At 38.5% G+C, this 19,688-nt stretch overlaps 1 protein-coding gene across 7 annotated transcripts in view; it reads right to left on the reverse strand.

Annotated features, from left to right (window-relative positions):
- The window catches only part of Ano4 (anoctamin 4), a 401,446-nt gene that overhangs the window by 100,338 nt on the left and 281,420 nt on the right, over positions 1–19,688 (reverse strand). For all 7 annotated transcript variants that reach the window (XM_031349070.1, XM_031349069.1, XM_031349068.1 and 4 more), the window contains one exon: positions 10,411–10,542. In XM_031349070.1, coding sequence (XP_031204930.1) covers positions 10,411–10,542 — 132 coding nt within the window. The remainder of the gene's footprint in view (positions 1–10,410; positions 10,543–19,688) is intronic.

The raw sequence follows: 19,688 nt of genomic DNA on the forward strand, positions 1-19,688 counted from the left end.
AGAGAGAGAGAGAGAGAGAGAGAGAGAGAGAGAGAGGAAGTCAGGGGACTGGACAGGGTAGGACTCAGAGGTAAATGTGATTGGGGTATATTGTGTGAAATCCTCAAGGAATTAATTAAAATATTATGTTAGAAAAATAGACTCATAAAGCATAAAAGCAGATGGTTTCTCAAATATTAAGATAATTCAGAACCCCCAGCCACCTGAAGCTTTGCTTTTCCTATATGATTAGGTAATATCTTTGATCCTTAAACTTAAGTTTTATGTCTTTAGGCCCCATTTGAAAGGAACCACATGATTTTCAGAAGCACAAGCCTTAGGCATTATGGCTTGTTTCACTGTCATCTCAGCTTAAAACTTTCAAGAACATAGCTACATCCCCCGTGCCTCTGCAGAGCAACCTCAATAGAATGCATATCGACGATCCTAATGCCAGAAAGGAATTGCAATAAAACAAGTGTCCCGAGACTGCTCTGTGTCACTGGGGTACCAAAAGAACATTAATCCTACTGAAATCAATCTTGTATCTCATTGCCTAAAGGATTCTCCTAAGACTTCAGATCGATGAAAAGAAGAGAAAAATCCCAAATGCCCCGAAAGCAAAATTACAGCAGAAAGTATTTGCTCTAGCAATCAATATATTCAGATATCTATGCTGTGAAGATTTAAGAGACAACTTGGAATGTAGTACTAATACATATGAACATATCTGGAATACTGAGGACAAAGTTCATTTGAAGTGATTCTATTCCAGTTCAATCAGAAAGTCTCCCAAGCACCCTCACCACATCCCTGGCCTATGGGTTCCACTGCTGCTTATCCTCTATCCGCAAACCTTGGAATTTTGTGGACTGGCAAGTATATATAGCTATGCTAGGCTGGGCAGTGGCACTCCAAATATGTATGTCTGCATCCTGATCTCTAGAATTGTCAATGCATCAATCTGTATGACAAAGAGGAATAGTGTTGCAGACAGAATGGAGGCTGCTCACTGGCTGACTTGAAGGCTGAGGATGCTATGGTTTAAGTGGGGTTTGAGAACCAATGTTATGATATTAAAAAGTGTCTGAGCCTCTTAGAGAAAGTCTTGAGAAGTGGGAGTTGAATGATTCTCACGAGAGTAGGTTGTTACAAAAGAGAAAACCTGCCCTTTCTCCATTAACTTGAGTTTTCTCTACTAACATATGTCTAAATATTACTCTATTACTAAGATATACTCAACTGGAAGCCAACTCTAGGGCCATGGTCTTGGATTTCTAGAACTGTGAGCTAAATGAAGATTTCTTTCTTCACACAGTTCCCAGACTCAGTTATCTTGTTACTACAATATAAAGCAGACTAAGACAGATATTTTTCTGAATTTTCCAGGTGGACCTAATGTAATCACAAGGATACCTAGAAATGGAAAAGGAGGACAAATATCAGAGAATAAGATGTGATAATAGAATCAAGGTCAAAATGACGTATTGCTTGAGGGGGAGGGGCATAAATTAGGAATGTAGCAGCCTCTAGAAGTTAGAAAAGGCCAAGAAATAGATCTGCTCCAGAGTCTCCTGACATACTTTGATTTTATCACAGTGAGCCCCATATGAGCTAGATATGGCCATTACCCACATTTTAAAGCAGGAAGAAAATGGAGGTAAAGAATTCCTGAAGACTTATTTAAATACCATTGATTCTAGGGCTTGGATCCTGAGGCTAGGCTCTCTGCCCCAGTTCTGTCCTCTTGTTCCCACATAGGACTATAGTGGATATACCAAATTATCACTGATCTAGTTGTTTAAAATGAGAAAATATATCACTGTAGTCTATGAAGGTGACAGTTCAACATGAATATCCAACAATTTGTGCGGTGAATAGTTCTTTGCGGAGATTCTTGTCTTGTGCACTGTACTGGTCTATGATTTGTACCTGATTGTCCCTAACTCTAAGAGGATACAAACTAAAGAAATTTATTAATGCTGGTAATGGTAAACATAAAGAAAAAGGGGGAAATATTCCTATCTGTACATAGCATATTTTTTAAAAGGCTTCAAAAATAGATCCATTTTCTGAAAAACTCATTGCATATGCATTATAAAAAGTAACACGACTCTCCCCATCTCCTTTTTCATATCTAGTAGCTGTAGAAAATCTTTATTATAGGTATTGACCTTACAAAGCAATTGTCTCAAGGATGTTTCTGATAATGCCATTTTGAGAATAAAGGGCAGCAGGATACTTAAGCAAAGCAACATCCCCAGGAAGGAGGTGGAGAGGAATAAATTAACGCGTAAATGGACTTGTCTACCACAGTCACCAAATTCCTGTGGAACTCAACTTATCAGACCTGGAGGTTGTCTAGCAAGGAAGACAGATGGACAGTGATTTTCAAGGCAGTGGGGGAGGGGTCCAATTTTGTGCTGCTCTGCCATCACCTAAAGGAAAACTTAACAAGGTGTGGAAAGAGTGTTGTTCATCACAAGATGGAAAAGGGGCACGACTAGTGCCTATCGAGTGGCCGGATGGCAGGATCTTGCTAACTATATTATAAGGCACAAGGCAGCTCTCCACAACAAAGGTGCTGTGTGTGCCTCCCTGTCTAGACTAGAATTTCTTCTCCATCATTTCCTAGTCCTTTAATAAGCCTGTTTAATTTTTATCTCCTGCACAGCCAGGCAAGTTAGCATCTCAGAATTTCCTAAGTTAAGAACAAGTGCATGACAGCTTTGGGCCTGAGGTGTGGGTGAAGTGTACCAGACAGCATCTAAGCCTGACCTGTGAAGACATGAACTTCCATTCATTTGATCTACTTCTCTTTCATCTATAACAGATCTATGGAATGGAAAAAAATAGTAAATATGAGTCTAGGTATCTGAATGTCTACATGGAATAGGCATGCTGGGCCTTCTTTTCTGAGAATGATTCACATTAGCCAGTGTTGGGAAGAACAACTAAACTTCTACAGTGTTAATCACTGCTGTGTGTATCCAGGGAGGTGAGTCTATGCCTTATGCTCTTCATCTGTGTGATGGTGATATCTGTGGCCATATAATGGTTGTTATGGAGATTTACACACAGCTCTTAAGATCATTTCTGGCATATAGAAAGAGGTGGGTCATGTTGTTGCTTTCTTGCTTTTTGTTTGTTTGTTTTCACTCACAGGTACACCTTTAGTGTCACCATGTAAAGTAACCAAGTGTCATTTTAGACCTATGAAGATGCTTACCCAGTGGTTTCCTTTCAATGATTCTAAAATATAGATTTGTTTATATTTATCACCCTGCATAAAACTAACCTCCAGTGGAACAAAGGCCTCAACATAGTCAGGCACTCTGAATATGATAGAAGAGAAAGCGGGGAATAACCTTGACACATTGGAACAGGAAGATTTTCCAAACAGAACAACATCAGCCTAGGTACTAAGAACAATAATTAATAAATGGGACCTCATGAAACAGAAAAGCTTTTGCACATCAAGGGACATTATTTGGACAAAGTAGCAGCTACAGAATGGGAAATGATTTTTACAACCTACACATCTGTTAGAGAGTTAATATCCAAAATATATAAAGAACTCAAAAAAAACCCTCTATATTAAGAAAACAAATAACATAATTTAAAATGGGGTATAGATCTAAACAGAGAATTCTCAATAAGTAAAATGCAAATATTTGAGATATATTTAAGGCAGTGTTTGACATCCTTAGCCATGAAGGAAATATAAATCAAAATTGCTCTGAGATTTTATATTACACTAGTCATAAAGGGCTAAGATCAATAAAACAGATAACAACTCATGCTGGGGAGGATGTGCAGTAAGCAGAACATTCATTCACTGATGGTAGGACTGTAAATTTGTACAGCCACTATGGAAATCAGTGTCATGGTTCCTTAGGAAGATGGAAATTGATCTAACTCAAGATTTACTATTAGGCATACCTAAAGGATGCCCATATAATTCAACCTACCACAGAGACACTTTCTCAATCAAGTTTGCTGCTGCTCTATTCATAATGGTCAGTAATTGGAAACACTCTAGATGTTCCTCAACAGAAAAAATGATAAAGAAAATGTAGTACATTTACACAATGGAGTATTACTCACCCACTTAAAACATGAAACTATGAAACTTACAGTTAAATGTGTGGAACTAGAAAAAAATCATCCTGAGTGAGGTAGCTCAGACATAGAAAGATAACATTGTTATGTATTTGCCTATATTGGCTGTTATGACAATGATGACCATCCTACAATCTACAGAATCACAGAGATTAGGAATAGAGTAGGGGACTATGGATGAAGGATCTTGTTAAGAAAGGGAAATAAAATTGACATGGATGGATAGAGGTGATAGAACCTAGAATGGCTGGATCAAATAGGGAAGAGGAGGAGAGAGGGGGACAAGGGAGGGAATATGGGAGAGACAGATAAAATTAGGGATCATTTGAGGGGTATTATGGAAACCTAATACAACAGAAAGTTCCTAAAATATAGACATATTTGATGGCAATCCAAAAAGCAAATCACCACGTAATGGGGACACAGAGCTTCAAATCCATTACTGGGATTGAGTTACATCTAATTGAGATATTGGCCAAAAGGGGTCCCACGGGAACCCCCAAACAAGCCAGGCTGTTGCCAAGACTAGATTGCTCTCTATAAACTGACAGTAAGGCCCCATTGCTGAAAACAATACATAGACAACTCATTTAACATGGAGAAGTCCAGCTGGTGTCTACAGACTGCCTTCATCTCTGCTTCCTAGCATCTCTGTACATGAAGATATTCTGCACACTACCAAAAGAGAAATATAAACACCAACTCAGTCAAAACACTCTGATATACAGTAATGTCCTGCCTGAAAGCTATGCTAGTGTAGTGGTGGCACAAGGCTTGTGGGAGTAACCAACCAATATCTGATTTTACTTAAGGCCTACTCCATAAGATGGAACTCATACCCAACACTGCTTGGGTGACCTAGAACCAGAGAATGTAGGGTAAAACCATACTACCAGCCTAAACAAAAAGTAGCATTAAAATGACTCATAGTGATGTTCTTTTTACTCATAGATAAGAACCTTGTTCAGGAATCACTGGAGAAACTTCCTCCTGCAGCAGATAGGAACAAATACAGAGCCCCACATCCAGACATTATGCAGAAAGTAAGAGAGACTGGAACATTCGGCCCTAAACAGCATGTAACCATCAAATCTCCTGCCTCAGGGCTCAGGGAATCCTGCAGAAGAGGAGGCAGATGGAATATAAGAGCCAGAGGAAATGGAGAACGTCAGGAAAATAAGGCCCTCTGAACCAAGTGGACCAAAACTCCTATGAACTCACAGAAACTGAGGTAGCATGCCAAGGGCATGCATGGCTCTGTATCAGGTCCTTTGCTCATATATTATGATTCCAGTTTATGTTTTTATGAATTCCTGAGTGGGTGAACAACTGGGTCTCTGATTCTTTTACCTTCTCTTTGGCTTCCCTTCTGTTTGTTTGTTTCATCTAATGTGTTATGTTCTGTTTTATTGTATTATATACATTATATTATATTATTATCCCTTAGAAGCCTGTTTGTTTTTTGATGAGAGACAGAAAGGGTATGGATCCAGATGGGATAGAAGGTGGGGAAGACAGAGGGAGGGGAAATTGTAATTAGGATATATTATGTGAGAAAAGAAAGCTATTTTCAATAGAAGGGAAAAATTAAAAAATTAAACTTTACTGTAAAAAAAGGATATAAAAATTATTACACTTAAGATTAGCTAGACCCAAACTCTACGCACCTTAGTGTATTTCTGTACAGTTAGAATAGCATGACCATGTCAGAGCTGAGACACTTCAGATTAAATTTTATAGTGTCATGTATTCACCAAAAAAAGAAAAAAAGGAAGATGGAAAGAAAGAAAGAAGGAAGGAAAGGAAGGAGGGTAGGTGGGAAAGCAGGTATTTAAAAAGCCAAATGTAGATGTTTAAGTACAGGGCTGGGCCAATTGTTTTTTAATCGATCCTCAATTTCAAAATTTTTGTATAATACAATTCAAAATGTAAGCCTTTTGTATTCTGTGTTGTTTTTATTGTATTCTCCTTTTTTCTTTAATCTATTTATTTACTAAACAAATATTGAGTGCCTATTTCTACATTAGATATTGTATTAGATTGGATAGTATTGTGAGCAAAATCCGATGTGGCCTATGCCCCCTGAGTGTGTGCAATTTACCTGAAGAGACATGAATTAATCACAAAATGTTGAAATAATTATTGAATTTCAAATGTGAAGTGTTATAAAAAATACACAGTTGTGCTGCAGGATATGGCTCAGCCAATCTGCTTGCAGTTTGACATGAAGGCAAGAGTTTAGATTCTATATTCACATAAAAATCCAGATGTGTTATTGCACGGCTGCGTTCCCATGTCTGGGGGCAGGGTGGAGAGGGAGGATCCCTTGAGCTTGCTGGCTAACCAAGCCCAGTCAAATTGATGATCTCCTCAGTGAGTAGTCCCAGTTTCAGAAATAACATGGAAACTGAGTAACACACTTGAGATTGATCTCCATGTGCATGTACACATAGACTCGTACCACACACACATCTTTCCTCCCTCCCCTTCTCTTATTTCAAAAATAGTTTTCTGAAAGAGGATAGAACAAACATATCTGATCTTCAGAATGACTGGCAGAATGGAAGGGGTTAGGGTGGCTACTCTAGGAAGAAACATTGAGGCCGAGCTCCAAAACTTGGAACAATTCATGACCATGTTATATATTGAGAATCAAAGAAAACTGAGAGTTCAATGGTGGTTGATGAAGCCTGAGAAAGCAATGGGAAAGAGGGGTTTGAGAGGATGGTGGGCAAGCACAAGCTGTTTCTGCATACTCTGTTCTTCACAGTGGGATGAGTAGAAATAATCCACAGGCTAACTCACAAGTGCTATGGAAGAGGGTATTGGATGTATTTATCAATATATCATATGAGTTTACAGTGAATATGATATTGAATATCAACAACTGAATAAGCACAGGTACCAATTCTGACACAGGGAATGATGGAGGCAGCCCATGTGGAGAAGGGCCTTGATCCTGGTTTGAGGCGAGTGTGCACTCCACTGATTCCAGAGCACCTGTTCCTCATTCATACATTCTGTGATCAGTTATATATATTCAGTTATTTTTCTCACTGAACAAATCATGGTAAGCATTTATTATGGGATTTGAAAATGGTGGGGCTTGTAGTTTGAGAGAAAGCAGTGAAAACACACCATAGTAACCAAGGAAAGAAAGATGTTACCAAGACATGGAAGGTTGCATCATACTCAGAATCTATGGTAGAGGTTGAATAACATGGAAAGTTTTCAGGGGTAAATGTTTTTGGTAGATCCTGAAAGATGGGAGTCTAAGGGAAAGGTTACTCCAGGTGGAAGGAAGAACAAGCGTAGGAGGGAACAGAAAAGTAGAAGGTTACTTAAGGAGGTCAGAGCTCAGTACCGCTAAAGCATGTGCATAGGAGACAGATGAGAGAATTATTGAAAGGGTGTTTGACTTTTAAGACACCTTCCTATTTTGACCATGAGTCATTAAACTTCCAGTTCTACTTTGTATACCACATTCATGAACCACAATTCCCTTCATTCTATTTGACTCCAACACAATGAGAAAGTTCTGCAAAGTCGAAATATCACATGAGTCCTTGCTATGCATGGGGAAAGCTGGGATCCTGCAACAGCTCCCAGAACTCATTAAACAGCTATTTCTGATTAAATCAAGCCCATTAAGATCATCCTCAAAACATCTTTAGGGAGTTTTGTTTTCTAATTATACCAGTAACTGTTTCCAAGTTGGCAGCCAGCATTCTTTACATCTTACTTTTATACACCAATCCAAGGGATGTTACTCACATATCACAATGATTTTCAAACAAAAAGAAATTCTCATCACCCATAATTCTTCAGGACCATATTTAATTTTTCTTGTCCCACTGACATGATAATAAATGCCTCTGTTCTCTTGGTTCCCCTGAACTCTGCTCCTTATGTTTATTTCAGCTGCTTCTCTCCTTTTCTTCTTCAGTTGTCCTCCTTCAAGTCTCATCTTCAGCAAGTTGGTCCCTTTTTTGAACAACAATGCTGGGCCCTCTGTGTACCCTATAACCATATTCTCATAAATATTTACAGAAACCTGCTGTGGTTTCCCAAACACTCCACTGTGTTTAAGGTCTGTGCTCTTTCCTATATGATTCTTTCATCTTCTTAAAATATGTTTTTACTTAGCTGGTCAAGTCTATATCCATGTGAATCATTTTCTTCATAGTCAACTTCCATCACTTGCCAATATCTTTCCAAATCTGGAGCATTGACATTCCCTTTTAAGATGCACCTACTAGGCTAGTTGCAGTTATTTAACACGTAGTATATGTTACCAGGCTACAATCAAGACTGCGTTACTTGGTTTATACTCAGATAATTCCTGGAAAGGTGTAAACATTGAATTAATGACTGCTGGATTAATATTTATCCATTGACTTGATTTGCAAATGTGCCAAAGGCTTCTCAAATGTGTGAGACTGTTGAGTACTACTATCACCATATCCTCTGCTACCTTAGTTGTTACAAAAACACTTACCAACTATTATTCTCACTTACAATCTCTAGAAATACTAGTTTGTATCTAGATGCTTCTAAGTTTGAGAGACTTGGTGAATAGCATCATCCAACACAAGGATATGAGGAACATTCAGGAAAGAAGACTTGGTGGCCCACCTTCTATTCCATTAAAATAACGTAAATCTTCCATAGTCTATATACTTTATTAATTACTCCATCTATCCATCCATCCATCCATCCATCCATCCATCCATCCATCCATACACTTATCTACTGCATCAATCTATCCACCCATCCACTTATCCACTCCATCTGTCCATCCATCCATCCATTCATCTATCTATCCATTTACTTATCCACTCGATCCATCTACTCACTTATCCATTCTATCCTTCCATCTACCTATCTATCCATCTATTCACTCACCTACCCATGCATGAATCCATTATCCTAAAACTTTGAGCTCCTTCTGCACTGTGCTATGCAAGCTTTCAGTCAGCTAAGAAGCAAGGGCAAAATGTGGCAGTAAACCAGTCTGTACTCGTGAAGGATTAAAACAACAATTACTAGTCTAAAAAGACCTTCCAGGATTTAAACTAAAAGCAGAAACACATTAGCTTGCATCTCCTTCTTGAGAAAATATCCAGGGATCCTGATCTCTGGATTAATATTGAGTACCATCTGATTACTGATTTCCATGGAGGCTTTTGGGGCTATGAGCTTCATGTTTTATATGTTCAAGTAATGAGCCTGGGTTGGTATCAATCAGACCTGTGGGGATGCAGGGCTTGCCTGTTTCACAGGCTTTCCCAGGGCTTCCATTGTATTTCATTGATCTTTCCCAGCAAGACACATTTTGATGCAGACTATCTATCTATGCATCGTTTTTCTTCTCTCCTTTGCTCCCACAGTTTAATTGATTTTTCTGTTGCTAAACATGCACTCACTATGCAGTCCTTGCACCTTCTTGACAACTGTCATTTGGTTTCCATTTTTTTAAAAAAAATCAAAATTGGCAACCCATTTTTGAAAAAGAATCTGTCAGCCCTTTCTGTTTCTCTGGTAAGTCATATTTACTGAAGCCATCACTACACTGGGCACAGGGAAGGCCAGGAAATCCAGAGTCTGTCTGAATGTAGGCTGAGCTGACCTGACTAATGTTCTCTTTGGGAGCCCACCCCCAGTTGTTTACAGCCTTTGGTATGCTTGCCTCTGCCTTCACCTTCCCTGCCTTCCATCATTCCTCGGCATCTTAGGAAGTTCAGAGTAAATTCTTGATCACCTTTGCAATTCTTTCCTGGCTGTTATTCAGCCAACTTTTTCTTTCTGTCCATGTGCCCAAAGTGACAAATTACTGTTGTGAGACTGATAGATGAGCTGGCAAGTAGGATGCCAGGTAACATGACTCTTCCTGCGATAACTTGGTGAAATACTGAATGAAAGGAGAACTCAGCAGCGGCAAACAATGATAAAAGCTAGCAAACAAACTAAACCTTTATTCAGCATGGAAGGTGTGATCCACTTCCTCTGTCTGGGCTCTGAACATCTGGGATTGACAGAGCCACAGACAGAAAGAGCCTGAGTCTCTGAATTTCTCTGGAAATGATTATTCACCAAACATGGATATAAAATCAAAACAAAAAAACATTGGGTCACTTTAAGCCACCTGGGATGGTAGGATTGTTGTTACAGCCTCCCTTAATTGATATTAAAAGGACATGGACAAAAGACTCCAGAGGAATGGCCTCTATATTGATCCTCCCACAGGGCAAAGGCTCTGTCCTGCTGTACATCCTTAGTAAGATGCTGGCTTTCCCACAGAACACTCACTGATGGATCCTTTGCTGGCTGAAAGGGGCAGTGTAGCAGTCATTCTCTTCCAGGTCTGGCAGTGTCTCCTTGTCCAGCCTCATTGGCTTCTTAGGTAACCATCTCCGGAACCTGCTTATTTGTTTATCGATCCTGTAGCACATGGAAGGCAAGATCAAAGGGTACAGCAAGTCAGCATCACTCTGAAACACAGGAGCCATAAAGATGACTCCATATCCTCCACAGATTCTCACTACTCTCAGAACAGCCTGTTTTTTAGATGGAGAGAAGAGAGTTGGGGACATGATTATTTGTTCAGGTTCAAGTGGCCTCAGCATCGCTGTCTTTGAACAGATTTGAATTACATATTCATTTATGTGTTCATGAATGATCAAATGGTTACAAGACTGGAAGGCTCAGGAAAGGAAGTAGAGAGCCCTTTATACATAAGCATAGAAAGCTACATTTTGTAGAGCTTAGCCACCCATCTTGTGTCTAGAAAATGTGAGCTCAGAGAAGCATCTTAGCTGTTCCTAACATGGGCCTGGGGCAAGGGGACATTGTGACTGTACAGAGAATCTGCTGCCATGGATTCTATCTAATCCCTCCTGTCACACATTCCCTTACTAGACAGCAGACACATAACTGGCTTCATTGCTTTCACCATGCTTTACAAATGGCTTCCATGGTTCTCTAGGCCCTGGGGTATCAGGACACAGGTGTCACTCTAGCTACCATGCACAAAAAAAAAATGTCGTGTGAAGGAAAACAGACTAGTGTTGTACTGTGGTTTATAAAAGACACTTTCCAAATTGGTATTATTCTCAGTCCCTCCATCTACTGAGTACATGTAGCTTCCAACTGTACAGTTTATAGAAACAGCTCAGTCCTGCTCATAGTGAACAACTAGAAGGGGCAAAACCACAGCAGACTTTGAAATATATATATGTATGTATATATATATATATATATATATATATATATACACACATACACACACACACACACACACACACACACACACACACACATATTCTGCCTCAAATAGCTACACTGCAGTGTTTTCTCTGAGCGAGCAAGTACATGTACCAAATAGCACCATGTGAGTTACGATGCATAGCTGTTCTTTGTACTTTAAACATACAGAAGGGACCTTAAAGGGTAATTATTCAGCCCAAATTAGCCAGAGTAGACTCTTGGTTTTAGGGATCACTGCATTTGCTCATAAAGGGGGTTACACGTAAGGGATACAGAAGAAACAGATTTCCCTAAAGAAGGCAATACCTCAATGCTTTCTATACCTGTTGACTGAAGAGTTCAGGTAGAACTTACTTTTCCAATTAAAATATTTGTGTAACAATTTGTAATTTTTAGTGAATGCGATGGTTAATGTAGCTGATGTTGACTGAGCAAAAGGATGTCTAGATAGCTGGTCAAACATGACTTTAGGTATGTTTCTGAGCCTGTTTCCAGAAGAGGCCAGGGTAGACTGAGCCAACATGTTGGCCATGACTGGTATAGATCATGAAATATGTTGATATCCTGGCGCAGAAGGTGAAGGATGGCTAATTTTGTTCCCTTTGAGCTGGTATTTATCTCTGTCTCTAACACCGGTGATTCATAGCCTTTATACTTGGACTAGGACCAAGAGATTTCCTAGGCTATTGCTTGTAGACTATGCAGGTCATAGGACTTTTTAGCCTCTGCAGTCTTGTATAGCTCTGTTGTAAGTTTGAAGGTCAGAGATCTAGCAGTGCTGGTATCTGAGTGCTGGCAGGAGACAATAGATGTATCAGCTCAAGTACTGAGCAAATTTGTTATTTTTCCATCTTTTGATTTTATTAAAGTTAGGTCCCCAATGGATTGGATGATGTCCAGCTATTTTGGTCCAACTTATTTTTAAATTAAATATTATTTTAAAAATTTCTATATGTATAGGTGTTTTCCCATTTCTGTGCATCACATGCATGCAGTGTCTGTGGGTTAGCTTTCCTGGATCTGGAGTTGCCAATGGTGGTGAGTTGCTGTGCAGACACTGGGAATTGAACTCAGGTCTTCTTGAAGAGCAGCTGGTGCTCTGAACTGCTAAATCATCTCTCCAGCCCCAGTGGCTAATGTCTTACTCAGTCTACTGCTTCAGATGCCCATCTGGAGAGCCTCATAGATCAATTGCCCAGTAAGACCTTTCCCAGGTATGTGGAGAAGGTCTTTAGCTCAGTGAAAGTAGCACACACACACACACACACACACACACACACACACACACACAATGCTGAAGCTTCTGTTACTACTTCCTCTATTCTCAGCACAATCTCCAGCCTTGTCATGTCAAATCAGGCCAGTGATAGCTGCCCTTTTGCACAGTTGTGAGATGATACCCAAGTTACCTTAGACTTTTCCTTTCATAAAGAACCCTATGCAGTCCTTCTTCTCATACACAGAGAAGCTAGAAACCTGCCAAAGTTCATTAAACCAAGCAAGAAGACTAGGTTAAAAGAGCCTAGGAGAGGAAAAAAAATGCTTTAATCTCTGCCACTTTTCTTTCCATTTTATGGTTTATTTAAAGATACCTAAAGACACAACAATAATACTTAAAATGTAGTGAGATGATATGACTTAGAGAGGTAGAATGACAAAGCGATCGAGAATTTGAACTCTGATGTTCAGATGTCTAGATTCAAATCCTGCCTTTGTAAATGCTTTGCCTCAAGTATTTAATCTTTAAAATGGGTGTTATCATGACACTCAGTTCATATATACATACATATGTGTGTGTGTGTGTGTGTTTCTTTGGTGTCTGGTATACAGTAAGTGCTAACTACTATTACCATATCTTACCCTTTTTTTAATAACATGTTAGAATTTAAGCAAGTAGTTGAGATTTCTGGGTAAGATGGAAGACTGGAAGCTGCCTCCCTTATTACTCCATTTAGGAGATGAACCGGTGCAGGGAGGAACAGACATGACTCTGAAGACCGAAAGAGCTTTAGAAGTTCACAAAGGTGCTGATAAAACATCTCAAAGATTCAAAAAAAAAAAAAAAAAAAAAAACCAAACCAAAACAAAACAAAACAACAATAAAAACCCCCAAATAAGGTCATATTATGGAGAAACTTAGTTACATGAAGCTCCAGCCATTGAGTTTCTTGCTTGGGAGAGGAGAGGCAGAAACCTCATTCAAAAGGCAGATAGATGACTCTGGATCACCAGAAGATTGGTAGTCATACCTTCAGGACAAGTCTGCAACCTTCACAAGTCTCAAACCAAGTTGTAGATTTTGGTAAGACAACAACCCCTGTCAGGGGACAGGCCAAACACAGTAAGGGAATCCATTTTTCCATTGTTTATGATTTAAAGGTCAAGAGCTGGGTACTGTCTTGAGAAAAAACCCATTGCTTAAAATGAAGCTACCCTGGGCTCTAAGTAATCATGGTAGCCACAAGATAGGAAGCCTTAATTTAACCTACCACAGTCCCAAAGTCAGAGACAACCTTATTGGGCAGCTGTGAAACTGGGGGAGACAAGTTAAAACCTGCAGTCATTGTGACGAGAAAGGGTAACACCGGAGTTGGTAGTCCTCAGCCTAAGTCAGCAGATGGATGTTATCCTGGAACCACTCTAACCTCTATCTATAACTGTGTCTCCCAAGAATTCTGAGATGCAGCCTTCCAGGTGGCTGGTTAATACCTAGAAGCCCCTGAAAGTACAAAGATAGGTCCTTTCTTTGCACTAATTTCAGGGTTGTGATTCCTCCCCACACTTGGAATGAGCTTGAGAAGCATTCCCTAGGTAGATAGAGTATTAGCTGTCCTAGGATGGATGGCTTGAGGGGTTTGGGAAGGGTGGGAGAACTTGTCTAACTCATAGAACCCAGAGCTCAGTGTGGGCAGTAGAGACCCCTGATATGTAAAGAAGAGGAGCAACCAAAGTGGTGAGAGCTCTGGGAAATGGAAAATGTCAGACACTTGTCAAATACATACTCGATATTGTGTCACCCCAGAGAAGACAAAAGTCTACAAGTTCAACTGACCCTACTTCACACTGTGTGCAATAGGAAGGCTCCAAGGAAAAAGCTCATGAAAAAGCCATGCTAGCATTCATTTTATGTAGTTCCTTAGGCTTCACCTTCATCAGTGTTATTACTATGGTTTAGTAGTCCTTCTGCTTTACTGTATTAAGCATATTTATGCTTTTAATTCTCCCTTATGTGGTTATCTAATTACATTTAAGCATTTTTTTCACTTTTATTGAGCAATCGTTTCTATTTTCCTTTCCTTCTGTTTCTTTATGGTTAATAACGTTTTGGTTTTATTTTGAAGGTCATCTTTTTATTTTCCATTGCCCTGCTTACATTACCTCTGCTTTTGCTTTTTGCTTTCCTATTGTTTCATTCCTTTCTTCTCCCATATAACATTCTTTGCCCCCTCTCCTCCCTTTTTATCTATTTAACCTTGACTCTCCTGTATTTTTCCTTTCCCATCTCCTTCCTTTATTGTCCTTATTTATTTACACATTTATTCAAAATAACTTGTAGCTTCAGAGCACATTTGTCATAGTTCTTCCAAGTTCTTTTTTTTCCTATTGGTGACATAGTAGAGAGCTTTAGTCAATTTTAGACTTATTTTTGTATCTTCTACGTTTAGCTCTTACAGCAGCTTGTTTATAATCTGAGTGATTTTTTTTGAAGACTGAGACCTCAAGAAGAATAGAAAAGTATTAGGGGGGATTGTTCAGTATAATATATAGTAATATATATATTTCTTAAAGCTTAAAAATTAAAAAATTCTTGAAAAATAGACTTTTTGATAAGAACTCTCCCCAAAATTAGGTACATTGAAACAATTATATGTACAAATTGATACCTAGGAATATAAGAAACATGACAAAGGGACCAAGGGTCTTCTAAAACAGAAGTTCTCAATCTGAGTGTTATGTCCCCTTTGGGGTGTTGAATAACCCTTTTATACAGGCCACCTAAAACCATCAGAAAACACAGATATTTTCATTACAATTCATAGCAGCAAAATTACAGTCACAAAGTACCAACAAAAATAATGTTATGGTTGGGGAGTCACCCCAACATGAGGAACTGTATTAAAGGAGCACAGTGTTAGGAAGGCTGAGAACCATGGCTCTAAAAGATAGAACTTTTCAACTTAGCTAATCAGCTAGAGTTTAAAACTAATATAATGAAGAAAGAATAGAACAAACAATAATCTAACCAACCAGAAAAACAACCAGCAAAATTCCTGGAATTGGCAAACATATCTCCACAATAACCTTAAAAGTGAATGCCTCAACTTCCAACAAAGAGGGGCAGATTAGCTAATTTGATAAAGAAACAAGATCCAATAGTCTAATGTCTCCAGAAAAATACCTTACTGGCAATGATATTTACAGAGTTGGCATCCAAAGACAGAATTCCTGTCTATTGGATAGGATATATATCTACCTATTAAGCAAATGGAAACCCAAAATAACCTGCTTAGCAACTCTACATGATAAAGTAGACTTCAAAACTAATATATTCAGAAGAAATAAGGAAAACTACCACATAGTAATAAGGATCTTACACACACACACACACACACACACACACACACAAAGAGAGAGAGAGAGAGAGAGAGAGAGAGAGAACATAGATTCATATACATTTTAGTATATAAAAACATTGAAGCTTTCAATTTCATAAAATAAGCACTAATGATCGTAACAGTCTGATAAGAACTGACATAATTAAGACAATAATAATGGATAATTAAGTATTATACTCTCATCTTTTGATAGGGCTTCCAAACTGAAAAGCATCAAGAAACTTCTGACTTAAACTACATCTTAGTCCAAATGGACTCAAAAGATATCTTCAACATACTGCAACCAAAAGATATAGAATAAAAATTATTTTAGCAACCCATGGAAACCTCTCTAAAATAGACTTCATTCTATAAAACTATATTAAAACTAACACATATACTAGAACCAAATAATTTTTATATATTGTAAGATTTTAGTGAGATAAAATGAGAAACCAACAGCCAGAAAAACCCAGAAACTACTCAAATACCTAGAGACTGAGAAATACAATCTTAATAACCAGCAAGTCACTAAAATTATCAAGAATGATATTTAAAAGTTCCTAGAGTCAAATTCAAATGATGTCTAATTTATCATACCCTTCTGAATACAGATAAAGTAGTCCTAATAGGAAACTTGTAACTATGAACATTTCTTTAAATATAATAAGAAAGGCCTGATAAATAATCTAATGTTGCACCCCTAAGATTTTTAGGAAAACAACAACAAATCAAATTCCCAAGTAGTAGGGAGCAAAAAATCCAATGAAATGGAAACGTAAATAATCATATGTAGAATCAGCCAAACAAAATTTAGCTCATTAAAAAGATATATAAAATTGATAAACCCTTAACCAAAAGAAAGATCACAGAGAACAAAATTAATAAAGTTATGAATGGAAAAGTAGTATTCTTTTTTTTTTTTTTTTTTTTTTTTTTGGTGTTGTTGCTGTTGTTTTTGAGACAGGGTTTCTCTGTTTAGCCCTGGCTGTCCTGGAACTCACTCTGTAGACCAGGCTGGCCTTGAACTCAGAAATCCATCTGCCTCTGCCTCCCAAGTGCTAGGATTAAAGGCATGTGCCACCACTGCCTGGCTGGAAAAGCAGTATTATAAAAGAATCCAAAGAAGTTCAAAGAATCATTCAGAAATACTTTGAAGGCTTAAATTTGAAAATTGAAAAATCTAGAAGGATTTATATTGCTAGATACACAGGAATATGACCTACCAAAATTAAATCAAGAAGCTATAAACACATCTACATTAAACAATGTGATTATTGCAGTATCAAAAAGACCATCCACAGACAAAAATCCAAGTACTAGACAAATTTACTGCTAAATCCTACAACATTATAAGGGAGCTATGAACGGTAGTTCTTATCCAATTGTTTCACAACACTAAAGGAAGGCACACTATGAAGCTTACCATATGAAGGCAGTGTTACTATGATGTTCAAACAAGGTAAGCCACAATCAAACAGGAGAACTATCAACCAGTTTCTCTGATAAATCTAGATATAAAAGTTCTCAATAAAATACTTGCAAATCAAATCCAAGAACACATTAAGAAAATAATATACCATGGCCAGCGTGATTTCATTCTAGAGGCAAAGTTGATTCAACATAAGCAATAACTGTAATACAATGGATAATTTGACTTAAGGACAGAAATCACAAATCATCTTGAAAGACACAGAGAAAGCCTTTGATGTGGCTCAATATCTTTTCCTGACAAAAGCCTCAAATAAAGTAGAAAGAGAAGGAATGTAGCTCAACAAAATAAGGCTGCCCAAGACACATATGTACCCATATTCTGTGGAACAGGGAAAAGCAGAAAGTATTCCCTTTACAAGCGAGAATGAGAGAAGGATGCTCACTCTCCTCAGATGTGCTTTGTCTTCGCTAGAAAAGGAGATAAAGAAGCAAAAGGAACACAAATAGAGTAGGAAGCCAAAGTGTCCCTAAGTGCTGATGGCAAGACCCATACTCAAAAAGGCTCTAAAGGTCCTCTGAGAATTATTAGAGTTGACATATGCTTTTAGCAAAGTAGCAAAATACAAAATCAATGTATAGAAATAAAGAGCTTTTCTGTATCAATAATGAACTTCCCAAATGTGCAAATGAATAAAAGCACAGGAACTTAAAAAATAGACCTCAGGATGAGGACAAAACACAGTGACATATGAAACCCAACAGTTTCTAAAAAGTTTTAAAGAACTAAGATGTCTTATCATTTTTTTAAAAAAAATAGTTTGCTTTTCAACATTTCCCATTAAAGCCATTTACTTGTCTAAGGTCATTAATGTCTTTTTTAACCAGACTCACAAGGTAGGCTTCTATGGTGAGCTGATGGCTTTTCCCTTGGCTCTTGGCTTCATTTCATTTGATTGCCTTGTAGTTCATCCAAGGAAGAAGCCACTGGCTCAGAGGTTTTCTGTGACAGGTCTTTTACTTGCCACACACCTCCAGTGTGTGATGCTAATTGGATTACATTTTGCAGAATCTGTGTGTACTGACTATGAATTCAGTGCAGCTGAGTAAGCGCTCTCAGTGTGGACAGAAACAAATGAAGCTGTGAGAGAAGTCAAATATAAATCCTCAATGGGAACAAGGTGGCCGCTTTCAGCAGCCAGCTGTGTCTCCACGATCTGAATGAAATGTGACGATGGTGAAGAGCCAGCCCAGTGGGGTGATGAAAATGATTAATTAATTGAAAAATGAAGGGGGAAAGGAAGAATGAAGTAGAGGGGTTGGCTTGGCAGGAATGGTGAAGCTCTTCTTGTTGCCTAAGAATGTCTAAGAACAGCTTCTATTGTCTATCAGCAATGTTACTAAGTTTCCTGAGTTAAGAGTTATAAAACAGGGTGACATTAATGACTGGCACCATCACTGCTATCATGATGGCCATCCTTTTGTAAGCCCATAATTAATGATGTATATGAAAAGCTTTGGAGAGGTTTCCAGACCCTTAGCAAGCACCAATGCGTTCTAAAGGGGCACACACCAGGAAAGTGGCAGGGAGCAAAGGAACTGGGATCTTAAAACACTATAGTATAGGGCTATAAAACAAGCTCTTGGGAAACAGCAGCAGCATTGGGAGTTCAAGGCCAGTCTGGGATACCTGAGATAGGGCTATAAAACAAGCACTTGGGAAACAGCGGTAGCATTGGGAGTTCAAGGCCAGTCTGGGATACCTGAGATCATGTCTTATAAAGCAAAATCAAGCAAATAAACAAAGCAAAACACTACAATGGAAGGAAGACATTCAAAAGAACATTTTCAAATAAAAAGACACTTACTGGGCATAGGGATGCCGGGCTGGACTACTATGCAGACACAAAATGAAGCCTGGACTACCCAGGTTCCAGAAGGCCTACTCTGTGATCTATGCTGTTCATAGTAATAAACACCAGCATTCAAACAAAAGCCAGTAGCTTCTGTGATTTCTCCTGCTTGGCAGAACTGCTCCCAAAGGTTCTCCCTCTAATGCCATGAATTTGTAAATTAGGTTCTGTGGTACAAGAGCTTTGGAAGAAAAGCAGGGTTGTAGGACTTACAGAATAACATTACAGATGAGTCAGATGGGATCAATTAACAACGGGAGAAGTTAAAAGGTCAGAGGACAGTCTCTAGGTGGAGGCAGGAGACACATCACAGAAGGGGAGATGAGAGCAAAAGAATGGTGTGACCCACATGGCTACCTTTTTTTTTTTTTTTTTTTTTTTT

The sequence above is a fragment of the Mastomys coucha genome, unplaced genomic scaffold, assembly GCF_008632895.1.
Source record: "Mastomys coucha isolate ucsf_1 unplaced genomic scaffold, UCSF_Mcou_1 pScaffold4, whole genome shotgun sequence".
NCBI classification, from domain to species: Eukaryota; Metazoa; Chordata; class Mammalia; order Rodentia; family Muridae; genus Mastomys; species Mastomys coucha.